At 42.4% G+C, this 15,112-nt stretch overlaps 1 protein-coding gene across 11 annotated transcripts in view; it reads left to right on the top strand.

Annotated features, from left to right (window-relative positions):
• The window catches only part of RAPGEF2 (Rap guanine nucleotide exchange factor 2), a 2,418,607-nt gene that overhangs the window by 724,068 nt on the left and 1,679,427 nt on the right, over positions 1 to 15,112 (top strand). For all 11 annotated transcript variants that reach the window (XM_044062055.1, XM_044062064.1, XM_044062056.1 and 8 more), the window contains exon 3: positions 2,150 to 2,206. In XM_044062055.1, the coding sequence (XP_043917990.1) occupies positions 2,150 to 2,206 (57 nt within the window). The remainder of the gene's footprint in view (positions 1 to 2,149; positions 2,207 to 15,112) is intronic.

Here is a 15,112-nt window from a genome sequence, read left to right on the forward strand (position 1 = left end):
AAACCATTAAATCTGTGTAAGGTACTCAAGCTGTGCAATCAACAAGGATATCGATCATAATATACTGAAGTGGTCACAGGTTTTGTGAGATAAGGCAATGTGTAATCAACCCCATATCCTGGCACAACCATAGAAAAATCAATATGCATGAAGCACTTTAATGCACTTGTAAGAGTCCAGAAGAAAGCACTGAAAAAAATGTGTTCTAATAGTTTTGAAGACTAGCATGGTTAAATGTGGAAAATTAAAGCAAGCATCTTGTACATTTGTGATACCTGGGCAGCTTCTCTTTGTTGTTTTCCTTGTAGTGAGCAGTTTACCATTTAACAGAAAGATTCAGAACTCGATATTTTAGCAGTAATGGAATGCTCTTTTGTCCACACAGTTAAGGATGAGATCTGATACAGCATATAGATAGTTTTTAGCCCCTCAAAGGCCCAGGTGTTGTCTGTACCAGTTACAGTGAAAAGTTTTGTTGTATTTAAAGTAAGTTTATTTATTTATTCATGTATTGTTAACCAGGTTTGTTCCACAGGCAGGTAGCCTTTTTTCAGGGTAGACCTGAGGCGATAAATTAATTTGTTATTAATAAGTCAGAATGTAACTTTTGCAGATTGTGTTACTATAAAATCTTTCTGTCCTTTAGATTTTGCAGTAGAAAAGCCCTACGGGGTTAGTAAGCCTTTTAGCACCATTGCATAGGTGTGTCAGCTTTTAGGGAGCTAATTTTTAAGTATAATATGACTGTTAGCACTGCATGAGCCTCAGAGGAAGAAGAGCAAAATAAATTTTTAAAAATGGAAATGCAAAGTACTTTAATATTACCTGGCTGAATGATGTGCATTTGCCTTTCTTTTTATAACCACTTGCCATTTGCAGGAAGCACATGAGCATGAGAGTAGATCAGGAAGATTATTTTTAATGTCTCAATGAACAGTTACTGATTGATCATGTTAATGTAGGTAACTTCAGGCTCTTTCTTTAGTGGCAAGTGGTACCCCCTGTTCACACACTCAGAAACATATTCCCAGTTGTATAATGTTCAGGCATCATAGTTTGGGTCTGTTAAGACATGGTAAATTTTATAAATTTCCAAAAATTCTTGCTGAAACCTTTATAGTTTTGTATCAACTAAATTATATTTCTAGGTTTTGTCTGCAGATTTTTCAAATTCAAATTTTAAGAGTTTGTCAGTTGTGTGAAAGTCTGTTTTTATTAAGGTTTGATCAGTTCTGCTGTTTGATCACAAAAGATATGTAAGTAGACATTACATTTTGAAAGGCAGAGCTCACATCTTTGTTTTAAAACATGTATGAAAAATTGAAACAGCTTGCAGTCTTCAGAATGAAGTATCCTTGGTTTATGTTGCAATGAGTTTTTCTTGCAATAGGTAGCACAATTTGAACTATTGAATGTCTGACTTCAGCCACAGTTTTCCTATCAGCTAAATGTCCAGGACCACCTTGCACCTATGACCTCACTGATGGATAGTTTCCTCATCTTCATCCCAGTTCTTTGCTTTTTTGCTGGCACTTTCAGGACTAAATTTACTTAAGTACTGGATATTTTTTTAAACAAATTTTTCGGATTCTTTGCCTGTGTTTTACTGTTTGCTGTATTTTCACTAAACTGCAGACAAGGACAGTGGGATGTGCACTCATCCTGGTTTTGTTTACAAGCAGTAAAACCATGTTAAGCAGCTAAGTGTACCCATATTAGGTGGGTTGTGGTTACTGTAACCATGACTTCACATGTGGCATAGAGAGCAATTTCATATATTGATTTAAACTGCAGGTGTGTCCAGTTAGAGATCTGAAATGGAAAAAGAACATACACTGTGCCTATGTGTTAAGGCAGATGTGTTAACTTTCATTTGCTGTGTGTTTCTGTCTTTTTTAGGTTATAGAGGATATGAAAAATCTAACAAAATGTATTGAGATCGCACAATTGTATATTTCTGGGGCAAAAAATGACAGATGAAGTCTTGAACCAACATCTGATAAATCTAATGATTGCCCCTTGCAGTGTTTCTTGCACAGTATAACATTTTAACCCATTGTGTACAGTTGTAACCAGTTTGTACTACCTGAAACTAAGGTTTGACGTATGCTGACCTCTGTAACCTTTTTTGCTTTTTTCTTCATTGTAGGCTAATGTGTGAAACAGTACGGTATGAAAGGCATGAAGCCAATGAAGTACTTTACTAGTAAGTACACTTGTTACAAAATTTCCATACAAAGAATGGTTATACGAGTTAACTGAATTTATATGCATATTAATGGGCAGTGTGCCATGCTTATTAAAGTAAGAATCTTTAGAATGACAAGTGTCTGTTGTTTGTTTCAGTGATATTAGGTTGCAAGTTATTTTAGTTGCCTAAACACCGAAAGAGATGAGATAAGAAAATTTGTTGATGTCTCTCTTACTCATTAAACTGTTTATACACTCATAATTGTGTACAAAGGAAAGTAAGGTAGTACACATTTGCTTTTAAAAAGTGTGCAAATATTTCCTCACATCTTTGCCAGGTAAGGCCTACTCACTAGGGGCTTGAAATATTTAGAGGTTAGTGGTATGCAGGAAGAAGGTGCAGATATGAAACTGAGCATTAGTAACGCATTGCTGTAATTTATAGGCTTTTCTACCGTCTGTGTCAAGAAAACTGCAACCGTCCTTCAGCTTTGTAGGATAGCTTGCTTGACTGCATATATGGCATATTGTAGTGTTGCAGAATTTGCTTTTCTCAGATTGCACTCCTGTTTTCATGTCTTCTGTTTTGCATTTTGCAGCCTATGTCTTATCTGTCACTGCTGCCAGTTGCCAAGCCCATTTCTTAACATTTTAGTACATAACGGTTTTATGTTAATGTCCAGATGCTGGCTTAACTGTGGCTGTGAAGATTTAATTTAGTCCTTTAGTGTGACAGCTAAGGGCTTTGTGATTTGGTTTCCTAAATTAGAGTTTCACTGTTGCAGTCATTATACTTGGGTTATCCTGCTGGCAGGCGACCCGCAGTCGGCTCGAGTTCCAAAGTCTTGGTCCGGCGTCGGTTGTTGTCGCTTCTTCCCTGACGTCAATGCGCTAGGGGTATAAAAGTTGCAACCGATGCCATTTTCTTCAGTCTTTCTTACTGCGCAGTGCCCGAAGCAAAAGCAGTTCGCAAGTGCCGGTCGGCCGACTCCTGATATTTTCAAAATTGAGTTTCAGAACCGAAGTCTTCAATAAAGCTAAGTACCCCATTGGGGAAACTTTTTCTTGCTCCAGACCGATGTCAGTAAAAGTTAATAATTGTATTTCTTGTGGGAAGCAAATACCTCATAAGGACTTTCATTCTTACTGTATTCCTTGCCTGGGCCCTGACCACAACGTTACTAGTTGTCTGTTTTGTGCTGGATTCATTAAACGCACTATTAAACGTCGGTTTGATTTTGCTTTACATTATTTTGGCCGAAGGTTTAATTACATAATGCCGTTGGAACAACAGACGACCGGAGCTTATAAAAAACGCAAAGACAAAGAAAAGGACCGGCATCCGAGGTCCAAAACCGACGACGAAGCCTCTTCTAGGCCAGTCGCCGGTTCTCGTTGAGGCGCTTTCGCAGCCCCTGACGCCCGCTACCTCAGAGCCACAGGCCGTAACCGACAGCCATGTGGAGACACCGAGGCCTGTGGAAACTCAAGGTATTGGGCCTACGGAGTCTATAACCTCAGATGGGTCCAGAGCCGCTGAGCAGGCATCTGCTTCTGAGGGTGTTTTCAGACCTTCACAGCTTACAATTAAGGCTACTACAGCAGCAAAGGCAAAGTCAAAAACACCATTGAAGACAAGGAAACAAGTACAGCATTCTCCAGAACAGTCATCCATGCCAAAGAAACAGATGCTTAAAATGGCCGAAGACCTAATTACTTTAATCAGGGATTCCCATCCCCCTCCTGACAAAAGGCCAAGGCAAGACACTGATTATGATTCCTCTGACCAGGTTTTCATTTCCTCTGATTCCTGTTCTGATCAGGGATATTCTCTCCCTCCCTATGAGGACTGTGATGCATAAGAGTCCATACCTTCAGCCTCTCCGCCTGAGGACTATTCTTTTGGGGAAACCCTGCACACCATGAGGGAGCATTTCCATTGGGAGAGCCAGGATTATTCAGAATCCAAGGAAAGGCTCAGAGACTTCCTATTATTGCCTCAGCACAGGCCCCTGGCTATGCCCCCTGTGCTTGATATTGGATGATGTTTTTTCTGAATCTAGCCTGTCTCCTGATTCTTTACCCCCTGCACCAGTCAAGCCAGACAGGTACTACAGGGTCCCTGACTCTCATAAATTTCTTTACAAAAACCCCGCTGCAGACCCAGAAACAATTTCTCAGAGTCCTAAAGGGGTTAAGGCTTCCACTACTAAAATTCCTGTACCCTCGTATAGGGATTTCAGAGCTCTGGACAGATGGGGAAAAAAGTTTGCACTTCTGCTACTTTAGCTATAAGAGCTTTAAACTGTCAGTTTCACATGCTTAAATATCAACAGTACCTCATGTTATAGCTAAAGCAGAAAATGGTTTCAAATACAGAAAGTCCTGACAGTAAGAAAATTCAGGATTTATTGCACGCAGTTGAACAAGTGGGAAAGCATACTCTGCACTGTGGTTTTGATTCATTAGAGGCTTCTTGTAGAGCCGCAGTTACAGGCTCTGTTATTCAAAGGCATGCTTGGTTGAAAGAACAAAGTTTACCTGACCATGTTAAAGTAAAATTATTGGATGCTCCATTACAGCATGATACTCTGTTTCATGTTAAGGCAGAAGAGGTGTTAAAGAAAATGGAGGATAAAGCAAAGTCAATGCAGACAGTGAAAGATTTCTTACAGGTTCAACCACCTAGATTTAGTAGAAACTGGCCTTCAAAAAATTGGTCCTTTCCAGTGTCAGACAGGCCACAAAGAGGCAGATACAGACGCCCCAGAGGAAGATCTCAGCCCCAAGGCTCCTACAGACCTAAACAATGGGGTGCTTCAGCCCCCAAAGGAGGGGAAGACAAATCACCACCTTATAGGAAACAGTCCCAATGACTTCCCTCTGCAAATGCCAATCACTTACCTTTTGACAGCACCTCTAGGGGGAAAGCTAGCACTTTTCTCAAGAAATTGGCACATGATCACCCAGGACAAATGGGTGCTAAATATTGTTTCTCAGGGTTACAGGTTCCACTTCCACATGCTTCCAAAACCAAAAGGTATGCCAGACCTGCCACAAAACCAATGGGCAGAGGCACAAAAACAGATTGCTGCTCTTATGGACATGGGAGCAATTCAAAAAGCTCCACAGCAAGAACAGGGACAAGGATTTTACTCAAGACTTTTCTTCGTATCCAAAAAGGACAAAGCCTGGAGAACCAATACTGGACCTGTCAATCCTAAATACTTTCCTGAATGTTCCAAAATTCAAAATGTTGACACTACAGCAACTTCTGCCCATGCTGGGCAGGAAGGCTTGGCTAGTTACTTTGGACCTCAAGGAGGCATACCTGCATGTTCCAATCAGACAATCTTGCAGAAGATGCCTAAGATTCATAGCAGGCTCAAGGCATTACCAATTCTCTGCACTGCCCTTTGGCTTATCTACTGCGCCTAGGGTCTTCACAAAATGCCTGGCACCAGTAATTGCATTTTGCAGACAAAAAGGAATTCAAATATATCCCTACTTGGACGACTGCCTTATTCAAGCAGAGAGCAAGGACATTCTTCTAAAGCATCTGGCGTTTGTAAAAAGATTGCTAATTTGCCTAGGGTACACAGTAAACGAAAAGAAATCAAAACTAGTGCCCTCTCAAGAGATAATATTCCTGGGTGCAAGCTTAAATACAACTGCCCAGATGACTTCTCACACCAGACAAGCAAAGGCAACTGACTCATTACTTTCAAATGATGGCAACAAAAACCCAGCTCCCTGCAAGAAAAATTCTGCAGGCCCTGGGCTTCATGGCATCCTACCAATTCCATATGCAAAACTGCATATGAGGAAACTACAGTGGTATCTAAAAAGTGTTTGGACTCAGCATTGTCACAGCCTGGAGACAATCATAACTTTAATTCCCTGCCTAGAACAGGAGTTTCGATGGTGGTCCCAGGCCTGTCACCACAAAAAGGGACAGCCTTTCACCTTACACACAGCCAGGCAAACAATAACAATGGATGCATCGGATTATGCCTGGGGGGCACATATGGCAGGAAAATGTATTCCGGGCACGTGGGCCAAGGAACAAATGCATCTTCACATCAATCAAAAAGAGATGCTAGCTGTACAGAATGCCCTGACAGCTTTCAAGGACCTAATACATCCAGGGCAACTATTAATAAAGACAGACAATACCACAGTTATGTGGTACATAAACAAGCAAGGGGACACACATTCCTACCCCCTCTACAGACAAGCCGTGACTTTGTGGAATACAGCACTGACCTATCAAGTACATCTGCAGGCACAATTCCTGCCAGGAACAAAAAATACACTGACAGACGAACTAAGCAGAAATCTCATGGATCCTCACGAATGGAAGCTATATCCACAAGTGTTCAGCATGATAACGAAGAAATGGGGACGCGCCAGACATAGATCTTTTTGCCTCCCCTCACAATTACCAAATACAGAAATTTCGCACAAGAACTTATCACTGTCAAGCATGGAAAGTGGATGCTCTATCATTCAGCTGGAAAGGCCTGACAGTCTATGCCTTCCCTCCGGTGCCTCTTCTCACCAAGGTGCTACTAAAAGTCAGACAAGAAAGGCCAAAAATTATCCTGATTGCACCAGACTGGCCACGCCAGCACTGGTACCCAATCCTAAAGAGTTTGTCGCAAGGCCCAGCTTGGCTTCTACCTCAAATTCCTCATCTTCTGACACAACAAAACAATCAGATTCTGCACAGTCAACTCAGAACCTTAAACCTGGCAGCATGGCAGATAATGTAGCCACTCAGACTGCACCACTCTCTAAAGCTGTTATGGATGTCATTTTAGAAGCCAAGAGACCCAGCACTAGGAAATCTTATGCAGAAAAATGGAAGAAATTCTGTGCTTGGAACCAGGCACAAGGCCTCGAACCACTTGTCCCTAACATACCTCAGATTTTACAATACCTAACTGAGATGCTGGACAAAGGCTTATCCTTCTCATCTATTAAAATCCATGCCTCTGCCATTTCAGCTCATTACAATACGGAACCTCCTATTTTTTCACATCCTCTACTACGACAGTACCTCAGAGGGACAAAAAATATAAGACCCCCAAGGAGAGCACCAGTACCTACTTGGGACCTCAGTTTTGTTTTAGAAAAGCTCACACTGCCTCCTTTTGAACCAGCCAACACAGTTGATCTAAAATTCTTGTCATGGAAAACTGCTCTGCTCCTAGCAATAACTTCATCAAGAAGAGTCTCAGAGTTACAGGCATTAATGGCTGTGGAACCTTTCCTCATTTTTCATCAGGACAGGGTTTCTCTTAGGACAAACCCAACATTCATGCCAAAAGTGGTCTCCAATGTGGCCTTAAACCAAACAATTCATTTACATACTTTTTACCCAAATCCCCAGAATAAAGGGGAGAGACTTCTGCACGCTTTGGATATACACAAACAGCTATGATTCTACTTGGACAAAACAAAAGCTTTCAGAAAAACTGAGCAACTGTTTGTAGCATATGCTGCAGGATCACAAGGAAAACCTATTACAAAGCAGACAATCTCAAAATGGATAGCACACTGCATCCGCTTTTGTTATGCACAACATGGCAAATCAGTGCCCAAGGGCATTAGGCCTCATTCTACCAGAGCAGCAGCCACTTCAGTAGCTTTCCTCAGGGGAGTACCAACCAAAGACATTTTAGAAGCTTCAATCTGGAGCTCAGTGCACACTTTCACCAAGCACTACCACTTACCTCGCTACTCTAAATCCAGAGCAGGCTTTACCACTGCAGTTCTGCAGGGCTTGTTAGCCTCGCCAAATCCAATTTAGACCCAGCCACCCAACCTCAGCTTTGGGATTCTACCCAAGTGTAATGACTGCAACAGTGAAACACGATGAACATAGTACAGTTGTGTACCTACCATAAATGTAGATGTTCGAGTGTATTCACTGTTGCAGTCCAGGTTACCCACCCACCACCCCCCTTTTTCATTGCTGGGACTTTTCTGTACTTCTCATCTCTATACTACCTATGTGGTGTATTTGCTTGTAGATGAAGGAAATGTTTATAGTAATATATGCATATTTTTTGGCATAATTTTATCTTTCCAGCCTTCCTATCTGGGTGCACCTGACATCTGGGGCAAGAAAAACTGAAGAAAACTGCGTCGGTTACAACTTTTATACCCCTGGCGCACTGACGTCAGGGAAGAAGCGACAGCAACCGACGCCGGACCAAGACTTTGGAACTCTGGCCGACTGCGGGTCACCTGCCAGCAGGATAACCCAAGTGTAATGACTGCAACAGTGAATACACTCGAACATCTACAGTAGACAACTGTACTTTTCTTTTCAAGAGTTTTACAGGCAGCCTTATCCTCACAACCATAAAGAGATATGGACATATTAACATTCTAGCCTTCCGGTGAGGTCACCAGAGCTTGAAGCAAAATTACGTGGTTGTATTTTAAAAAAAATATGGTAAATATATGTATGCCTGTGTGTATGTGAGTCTGTGTGTTTGTGTACACATATGTATCAGTGTGTTGTGTATGATCGAATGTTGTTAATGTCAAATGTAAAATACCGGCATCAAAGAAGTTCAAAAGTACATAATATAAAATGCCCTAAATATCAAAGGTACAAAAGATTGAGAAAGGGAAACCCCATTTCCTTTCTTGATCTTCACACCAACCCCCCCCCCCCAATAACACTATTCTCAAATTTATCTGAATAGCGGCAGTATTAGTGGAATATTAGAGTTGTGGAAGGGGCAGGGTTAGTGTTAGCACACATAAGCAAGGTGGGCAAGGGGGCAAAGCACCCATTACTAAGGTGGGTGGGATTTGCCCCCCCCACACCAACCTTAGTAAGGGTGCTAACCGTAACCCCACATCTTACCCTAAAAATTTCCCCTAACACACCCACTACACAATTCAGGCTCAGACACAAAAAACATAGTCTAACCCTGACCCTAACTGTAGAATACATGCACTCTCACGTAGACACACAACACCTATACCTTTATGTAATGCTAACACCCAAACATGGGCATTCTAATTCCCTCCCAATCTCCACTCACCTGTTCTGAAGAAATGGCACTTCGAGATTTTGGATGTTCGACTATCTGGTCATTCAGCAATCTCAACCATCCTTAGTGTTTGTTGTCCAGAGCAAGGTTCAACAAAACACATAAGTAAAATTGCTTTATCTAAACTTTTTAAGTTCCACTGAAATGCTAGGTCTTCTGTACACTCGTGATCAGATAATGTGCACTTTGGTCAAGTGAAGCAGTTTCAGGAAGGAGTTTGTGACTTTCCTGCCTCTCAAAATTAACATGAACACGTGGCTTTGAGCTAATTTCAGCAACCACAAAACCACAAACTGCGTAGCCAGTCAAGCAAAATTGATATATGTTCGTGATATTAAGGCCATGTTGCAGTTTTTTCAGCATTGTCAGTTTTTTTTTTTTTTGCTAGGTCAAGATTCAGAGAAAAGATGCCAGTGGTTTGTTATATAAACAGTAGATCGTATTCCCTATGATGAGAAGTCATGAAAATCTAAAAATAATATGAGTTTCAGTTACTTCACGTAATAGTTCACCTTACTTGAAAATCGCAGTTCTTTGGCAGACCTAGACCTGCACCTTACACAAACTAAGGCTGTCGTGATGAGTGTGTCAAGAAGTATATTTGCAGTCTGGGAATTGCTTTCACTTGATCTCTCTGCATCTTCACAATTTTCATATAGCACCAAGACCCAGAGTTTTTGATTATTGTTTCTTCAGTAAGGACGGGAGCAGGACAGTAGATCAAGGGACAAATCATCAAACACTGCTTCACTTGAGACTACTTGGTCAAATGTGGTTTGGTTTTCCTTGTCTGTCTTTAATATCTACAGACATCACCAACTCTGGTGGTTACAGTTGGAGTATAAATTAGTATTATATTTAACTTTTGTTTTAATCAGCTAGAATCAGAAGGCAGGTGCTTTAGACTATTTTTTTTTCATGGAAAGATAAGTTGCATTTAAAAGTGATTAGCTCTCTGTTTTGGTTTTTTTTTTCAGTGAGATGTTCAACGTACGTTTTTCATCTGTGTAGCTTTCATGAAGCTGCATTGTGTAGTCCATCTGTTGATCATTGTCATAGCTTTGCGATGTTTTCTCCTGAACACGGGTAGTATGCTTATGGTGCACCTTCACTTACTCTTTACATGTCTACCAAAATATTCTAAAAGTTTGCAGGACAAAGCACCATCTCATTAATAAGTAGCTTAGGCATTACTGTCCTTTTTTTACTGGGAGTTGGCCTCTGTTAGGCTGGCCCTGGCTATGGTAAGTACATAACTTTAATTTCCTTTTAAATTAAAGTTGCTTGAAGATGGGATTGTCTTGTGAGGTTACTTTCCAAAGTGAATTTGTATTTATTTTTTCCTATTGGGAATTATCTGGTTTTGAGAAATCTATTTGTGGAGTTTGTTGAAGAATGATGGCAGATTTCTGCTTTTGATAGTTTTTAGCTAGTGCTATGCAAGCAATGTCTTTTGGCTTTTCCCGGCTAGGAGTTGCTACAGGGGATCACCAGCCCGCAGATTGATTGGCAATGTGAAAAATAATTGTCCATACATTAATTTAAGGTGGCTTCTTTTATGTGATTAAGCATGTAGAATTTTTTCCCCAAGTTCACCCATGTCTGTCAGCTGTGCTAAGTTTTGTATCTGATAGTTTTTAGTCTTATGATTCTCAGCCACTACTCTGGTTTCTGTTGTCTTCTGCTGCTGATTTGTCCTTTGTAGGTTCATAGGTGTGTACTAGGCTTTTTAAGCTTAGCCATGCATCCCAAGTCTGATGAGTTGTAGCACCCTTGATTAAGTATAATCAGGGCCTTGAAAAATGAAACATACAAGCAGGAGTCTGAGAGATGTACTATTTGCCTATGTCCACTAGAGATATGGGTGACAAACCAAGGATGAATTTCTTGCTCCCCAGCCAGTTGTCCAAGTTATACTTGAATTGGATTGGGGAGGAACTTTGCTTCACATGGCTGGGAAGCCTGTTCCAGAGAAGGGGTAGTCTGTGGGATACATAACCTCTCTCTCCAGCAGGTCCTGTTTATATCACAGACAAAGTTTAAGTCTTTTGAATGGATAATTCTGCTGCTGTTGGTTTTGCAGATATGCAGGAGGTCTATTAGTGTGGCGTCCAAAAATGCCTTGTGTACTCTGCATAGATCTCCCCTCAACAGCCTATAGGCAATGGTGTACACAGAGAGAGAGAGAGTGGGCTTTGATACAGTCTTCATGGAACATGTTACTTACGCCCTGTATTCTTTTAATGTGGACTATATACGCACGCAGATATACATGTACACACACACACCACACTTTTCCCCTGGTGGCTCAGTTACTTTCATTTGGGGTAACTTAACCCTCTTTACCTGCTGCATTGCCTCAGTCCAGCTAACTGTGCTCTTAGGTTCCTCTTTTGGATATCTTCCACATAAACTTCAAACATTTATAGAGTGTAAGTTTGAGTTAATTGAGCGATGGAGAAAGAGCATTAGACAGATTATTTTTAAACTAAATTCTTTTGTTGTCTCTTCTTCTGTTAATTATATGAATGCAAACACAGTAATGATTCTAAGGAGCAGGTTAGAAAACTTTTTTTGCAGAAAAAAATTGAGATTTAGGCAAGGCCACTGGTATAAAAGGAGTACTTTTTTATGAAATGTTGACATCTTAGGTTAGATGTTGTTCCCAGTGATAGAGGGCCTTGTAGACAAAGGGATTTGAGTTGGTTGAGTCAAGCTTGCCTTTCTTAAAAGGGCAAGGGTCTAGGCATTTGCTCTTGTTAGACCCAAAGTCTGGGGGTTGCCCCACCATGTAAGAAACTACAGATGAGGTGCTGTGACTTACAAGCAGTAAGATGTAATCATAGAAGTGTGTTTACATTGCTGCAGTGATGTCATTACTTGGCAAGTGTTTTGGGTTGAGAGTGTAGTGAGGTAGACTTTAGTTTAAAAAAAAGTCCAAGCACACACAATGGATAACATCAGGGCATCCCACTACCTAGATGTTCATCGTGCATACAGCTGCAGTCATTACAGATGGGTTATCCTGCCGTCAGGCGGGTCCTCGGTTGGCTGAATTCCAAAGTCTAGGTCCGGCGTCGGTTGTCGTCACTTCTTCCCTGACGTCAGTGCGGCAGGGGTAAAAAAGAGGCAGCCGACACCATTTTCTTCAGTCTTTCTTGCCGCGCGGTGCCCAAAGCAGAAGCAGTTCGCAAGTGCCGGTCGGCCAGCTCCTGAGATTTACGAAAGTATTTCAGCCGAAGTCTTCTTTAAAGCTAAGTACCCCGTTGGGGAGACTTTTCTTGCCTCAGACCGATGTCAGACAAAGTTAATAATTGCATTTCTTGTGGGAAGCAAATACCGCATAAGGATTTCCACTGTTTCTGTATGCCTTGCTTAGGCCCAGACCACGACGTCTCGGCCTGCCGTTTTTGTGCTAGGTTCAACAAGCACACTATTAAGCGCCGGGCAGAGTTCGCCTTTCATTTTTTTGGCAAAAAATGTAATTATATCATGTCGTCGGATACACCGATACCAGTTTTAAGCAAAAGACGCAAAGATAAGGACCGACATCCGAGGTCAGTACTGAGACCATGCTTAGGCAGACTACCGGTTCTCCGCGAGGCGCCTACGCAGCCCCTGAATACCGATGAAACTATTTTACCGGTGACTTCAGTACCCGAGGTTGCAGGCTCCTCATTCTCCATTCCTACTGCAGATACCGACGCCACTCTTAGCGGGGAAACTCAAAATTTAGTCAGGCCTGCCATTTCTGAAGGCGTCTTCAGGCCTTCCACCTTCTCTATTAAATCCTTCACTAAATCTAAAGCAGCCATGAAAACTAAAAAACAGGGTCCTCAGACCTCCTCTCAAGGCCCCATGCCTAAAAAGCAGATGTCCTTCAAGGATGCATCTGCAGTCATCACATATGGGTTGTCCTGCCTCAGGCAGCCCTTCGGTCGGCCGGATTCCAAAGTCTGGGTCTGGCCTCGGCTGATGTCGCACTTTCCCCGACGTCAGAGCATCTGGGGTATAAAAGCATCAGCCGACGCCATCTTCCTCAGTCTTTCTTGCCGTGTGGTGCCCGAAGCAGAAGCAGTTCGCAAGTGCCGGTCGGTCAGCTCCTGTGATTCAGTTACCGAAGACTTCGAAAAAGCTAAGTACCCCGTTGGGGACTCTTTCTTGCCTCAGCCGATGTCAGATAAAGTTAATAATTGTTTAACCTGTGGGAAACAAATGCCTCATAAGGATTTCCACTCTTACTGCCTCCCCTGCCTAGGCCCAGACCACGACGTCTCTGCCTGTTCAGCCTGTGCTTCCTTCAACCAACGAACCCTTAGACGTCGGTCGGAGTTTGTAGAGGAGTTTTTGGGGGCTAGTTTTGCTTATAAAATGCCGTCGGAGACTCCGACTTCGCATTTAGTCAAAAAACGGAAGGACAAGGACTGACACACGCGGGCCGCGGTTTCGGCTGAAACCTCGGTCAGGCCTTCTGCGAGTGTCTCGGTCTCGGCTGAAACCGAGTCCTTGGTACTTCCTACTACCGAAACCACACAACTGACTACCTCGGCCCTGGAGGGCCCCGGCCGAGTCGGTCATTGAATTACCTACTGAAACCGGTGTCCAGGAACCTTCCGACACCATTCCTTTAGATAAGTCTACTCCTGCACGTGGTGCAGCCAGACCCCCTGCTTCCATGTCCATTAAGGCTTTCTCTAGGGCTAAGGCTGCTAAACTTTCTAAGGCTTTGCCTCCCAAAGTTTCCTCTCAGAGACCTTCTTCTAGCTCTCAGATTCTTACCCTAGCAGAGGATCTGATTTCTTTAATTAGAGGGTCCCAACCTCATCCGGACAGGGGCTCTCAACCACCTCCAGAAAAAAGGCCCAGGGTTGAGCCCTCTGATCCACAGTCCTCAGATGAATCCAATAATGGCTCTGCTCTGTCAGACCACCAGGAGGAGGCTTATTCGGCCTACGAGGATTCTGATGCTGAAGAATCTATTCCCTCGGCCTCCCCTCCTGAAGAGTTTTCATTTGGAGAAACATTACACACTATGAGAGAACACTTTCAATGGCAGGGTCAGGAATTCTCTGATTCCAGAAAGAGATTAAGGACCTTTTTACATTTACCTCAGCACAGGCCCTTAGCTTTACCTCCTGTTTTGAATGTAATTGATGATGTCTATTCAGATGCTTGTACTGCCCCTGACTCTCTCCCTCCGGCTCCTGCCAAACCTGATAGGTACTACAGGGTCCCAGACTCACATTTTCACCTGTACAAGGCCCACTCTGCTGATCCAGAAACTATTTCCCAGGGCCCTAAAGGGGTTGCAGCTGCCACTGCTAAAAATCCTGTACCCTCTGAAAGGGAGTCCAGAGCATTAGAGAGATGGGGTAAGAAAGTGTATACTACTTCAACTCTTTCCATGAGGGCATTAAATTGTCAGTTCCATATGATACAGTATCAAGAGTATTTACTAGATGAATTGCATAAGAAACTGTCCTCTTCTGAACCCCTTGATCGTAAATCCCTTCAGGATCTGGTGCATAACTCCCAGCAGGTTAGTAACCATTTCTTGCAGTGTGGTTATGATGCATTGGAAGCTTCATGTAGATCAGCTATGACAGGTGCAGTTATACATAGGCATGCCTGGCTGAAGGAACAATCTCTGCCAGACCATGTTAAAGCTAAGCTTTTGGATGCTCCTATGGAAAAGCAAAAATTATTTGGTTCCACGGCTCAAGAGGTTTTAAAGAAATTTGAAGAAAAGGCAAAATCTGTGCAAACAGTTAAAGACTTTCTGCAAGTCCAACTACCGAGATTCAGCAGAAATTGGCCTGCTAAGAATTGGTCCTTTCCGGACTCAG

This window comes from Protopterus annectens, chromosome 2.part1 (assembly GCF_019279795.1).
Source record: "Protopterus annectens isolate FY-2018-M chromosome 2.part1, PAN1.0, whole genome shotgun sequence".
NCBI classification, from domain to species: Eukaryota; Metazoa; Chordata; order Ceratodontiformes; family Protopteridae; genus Protopterus; species Protopterus annectens.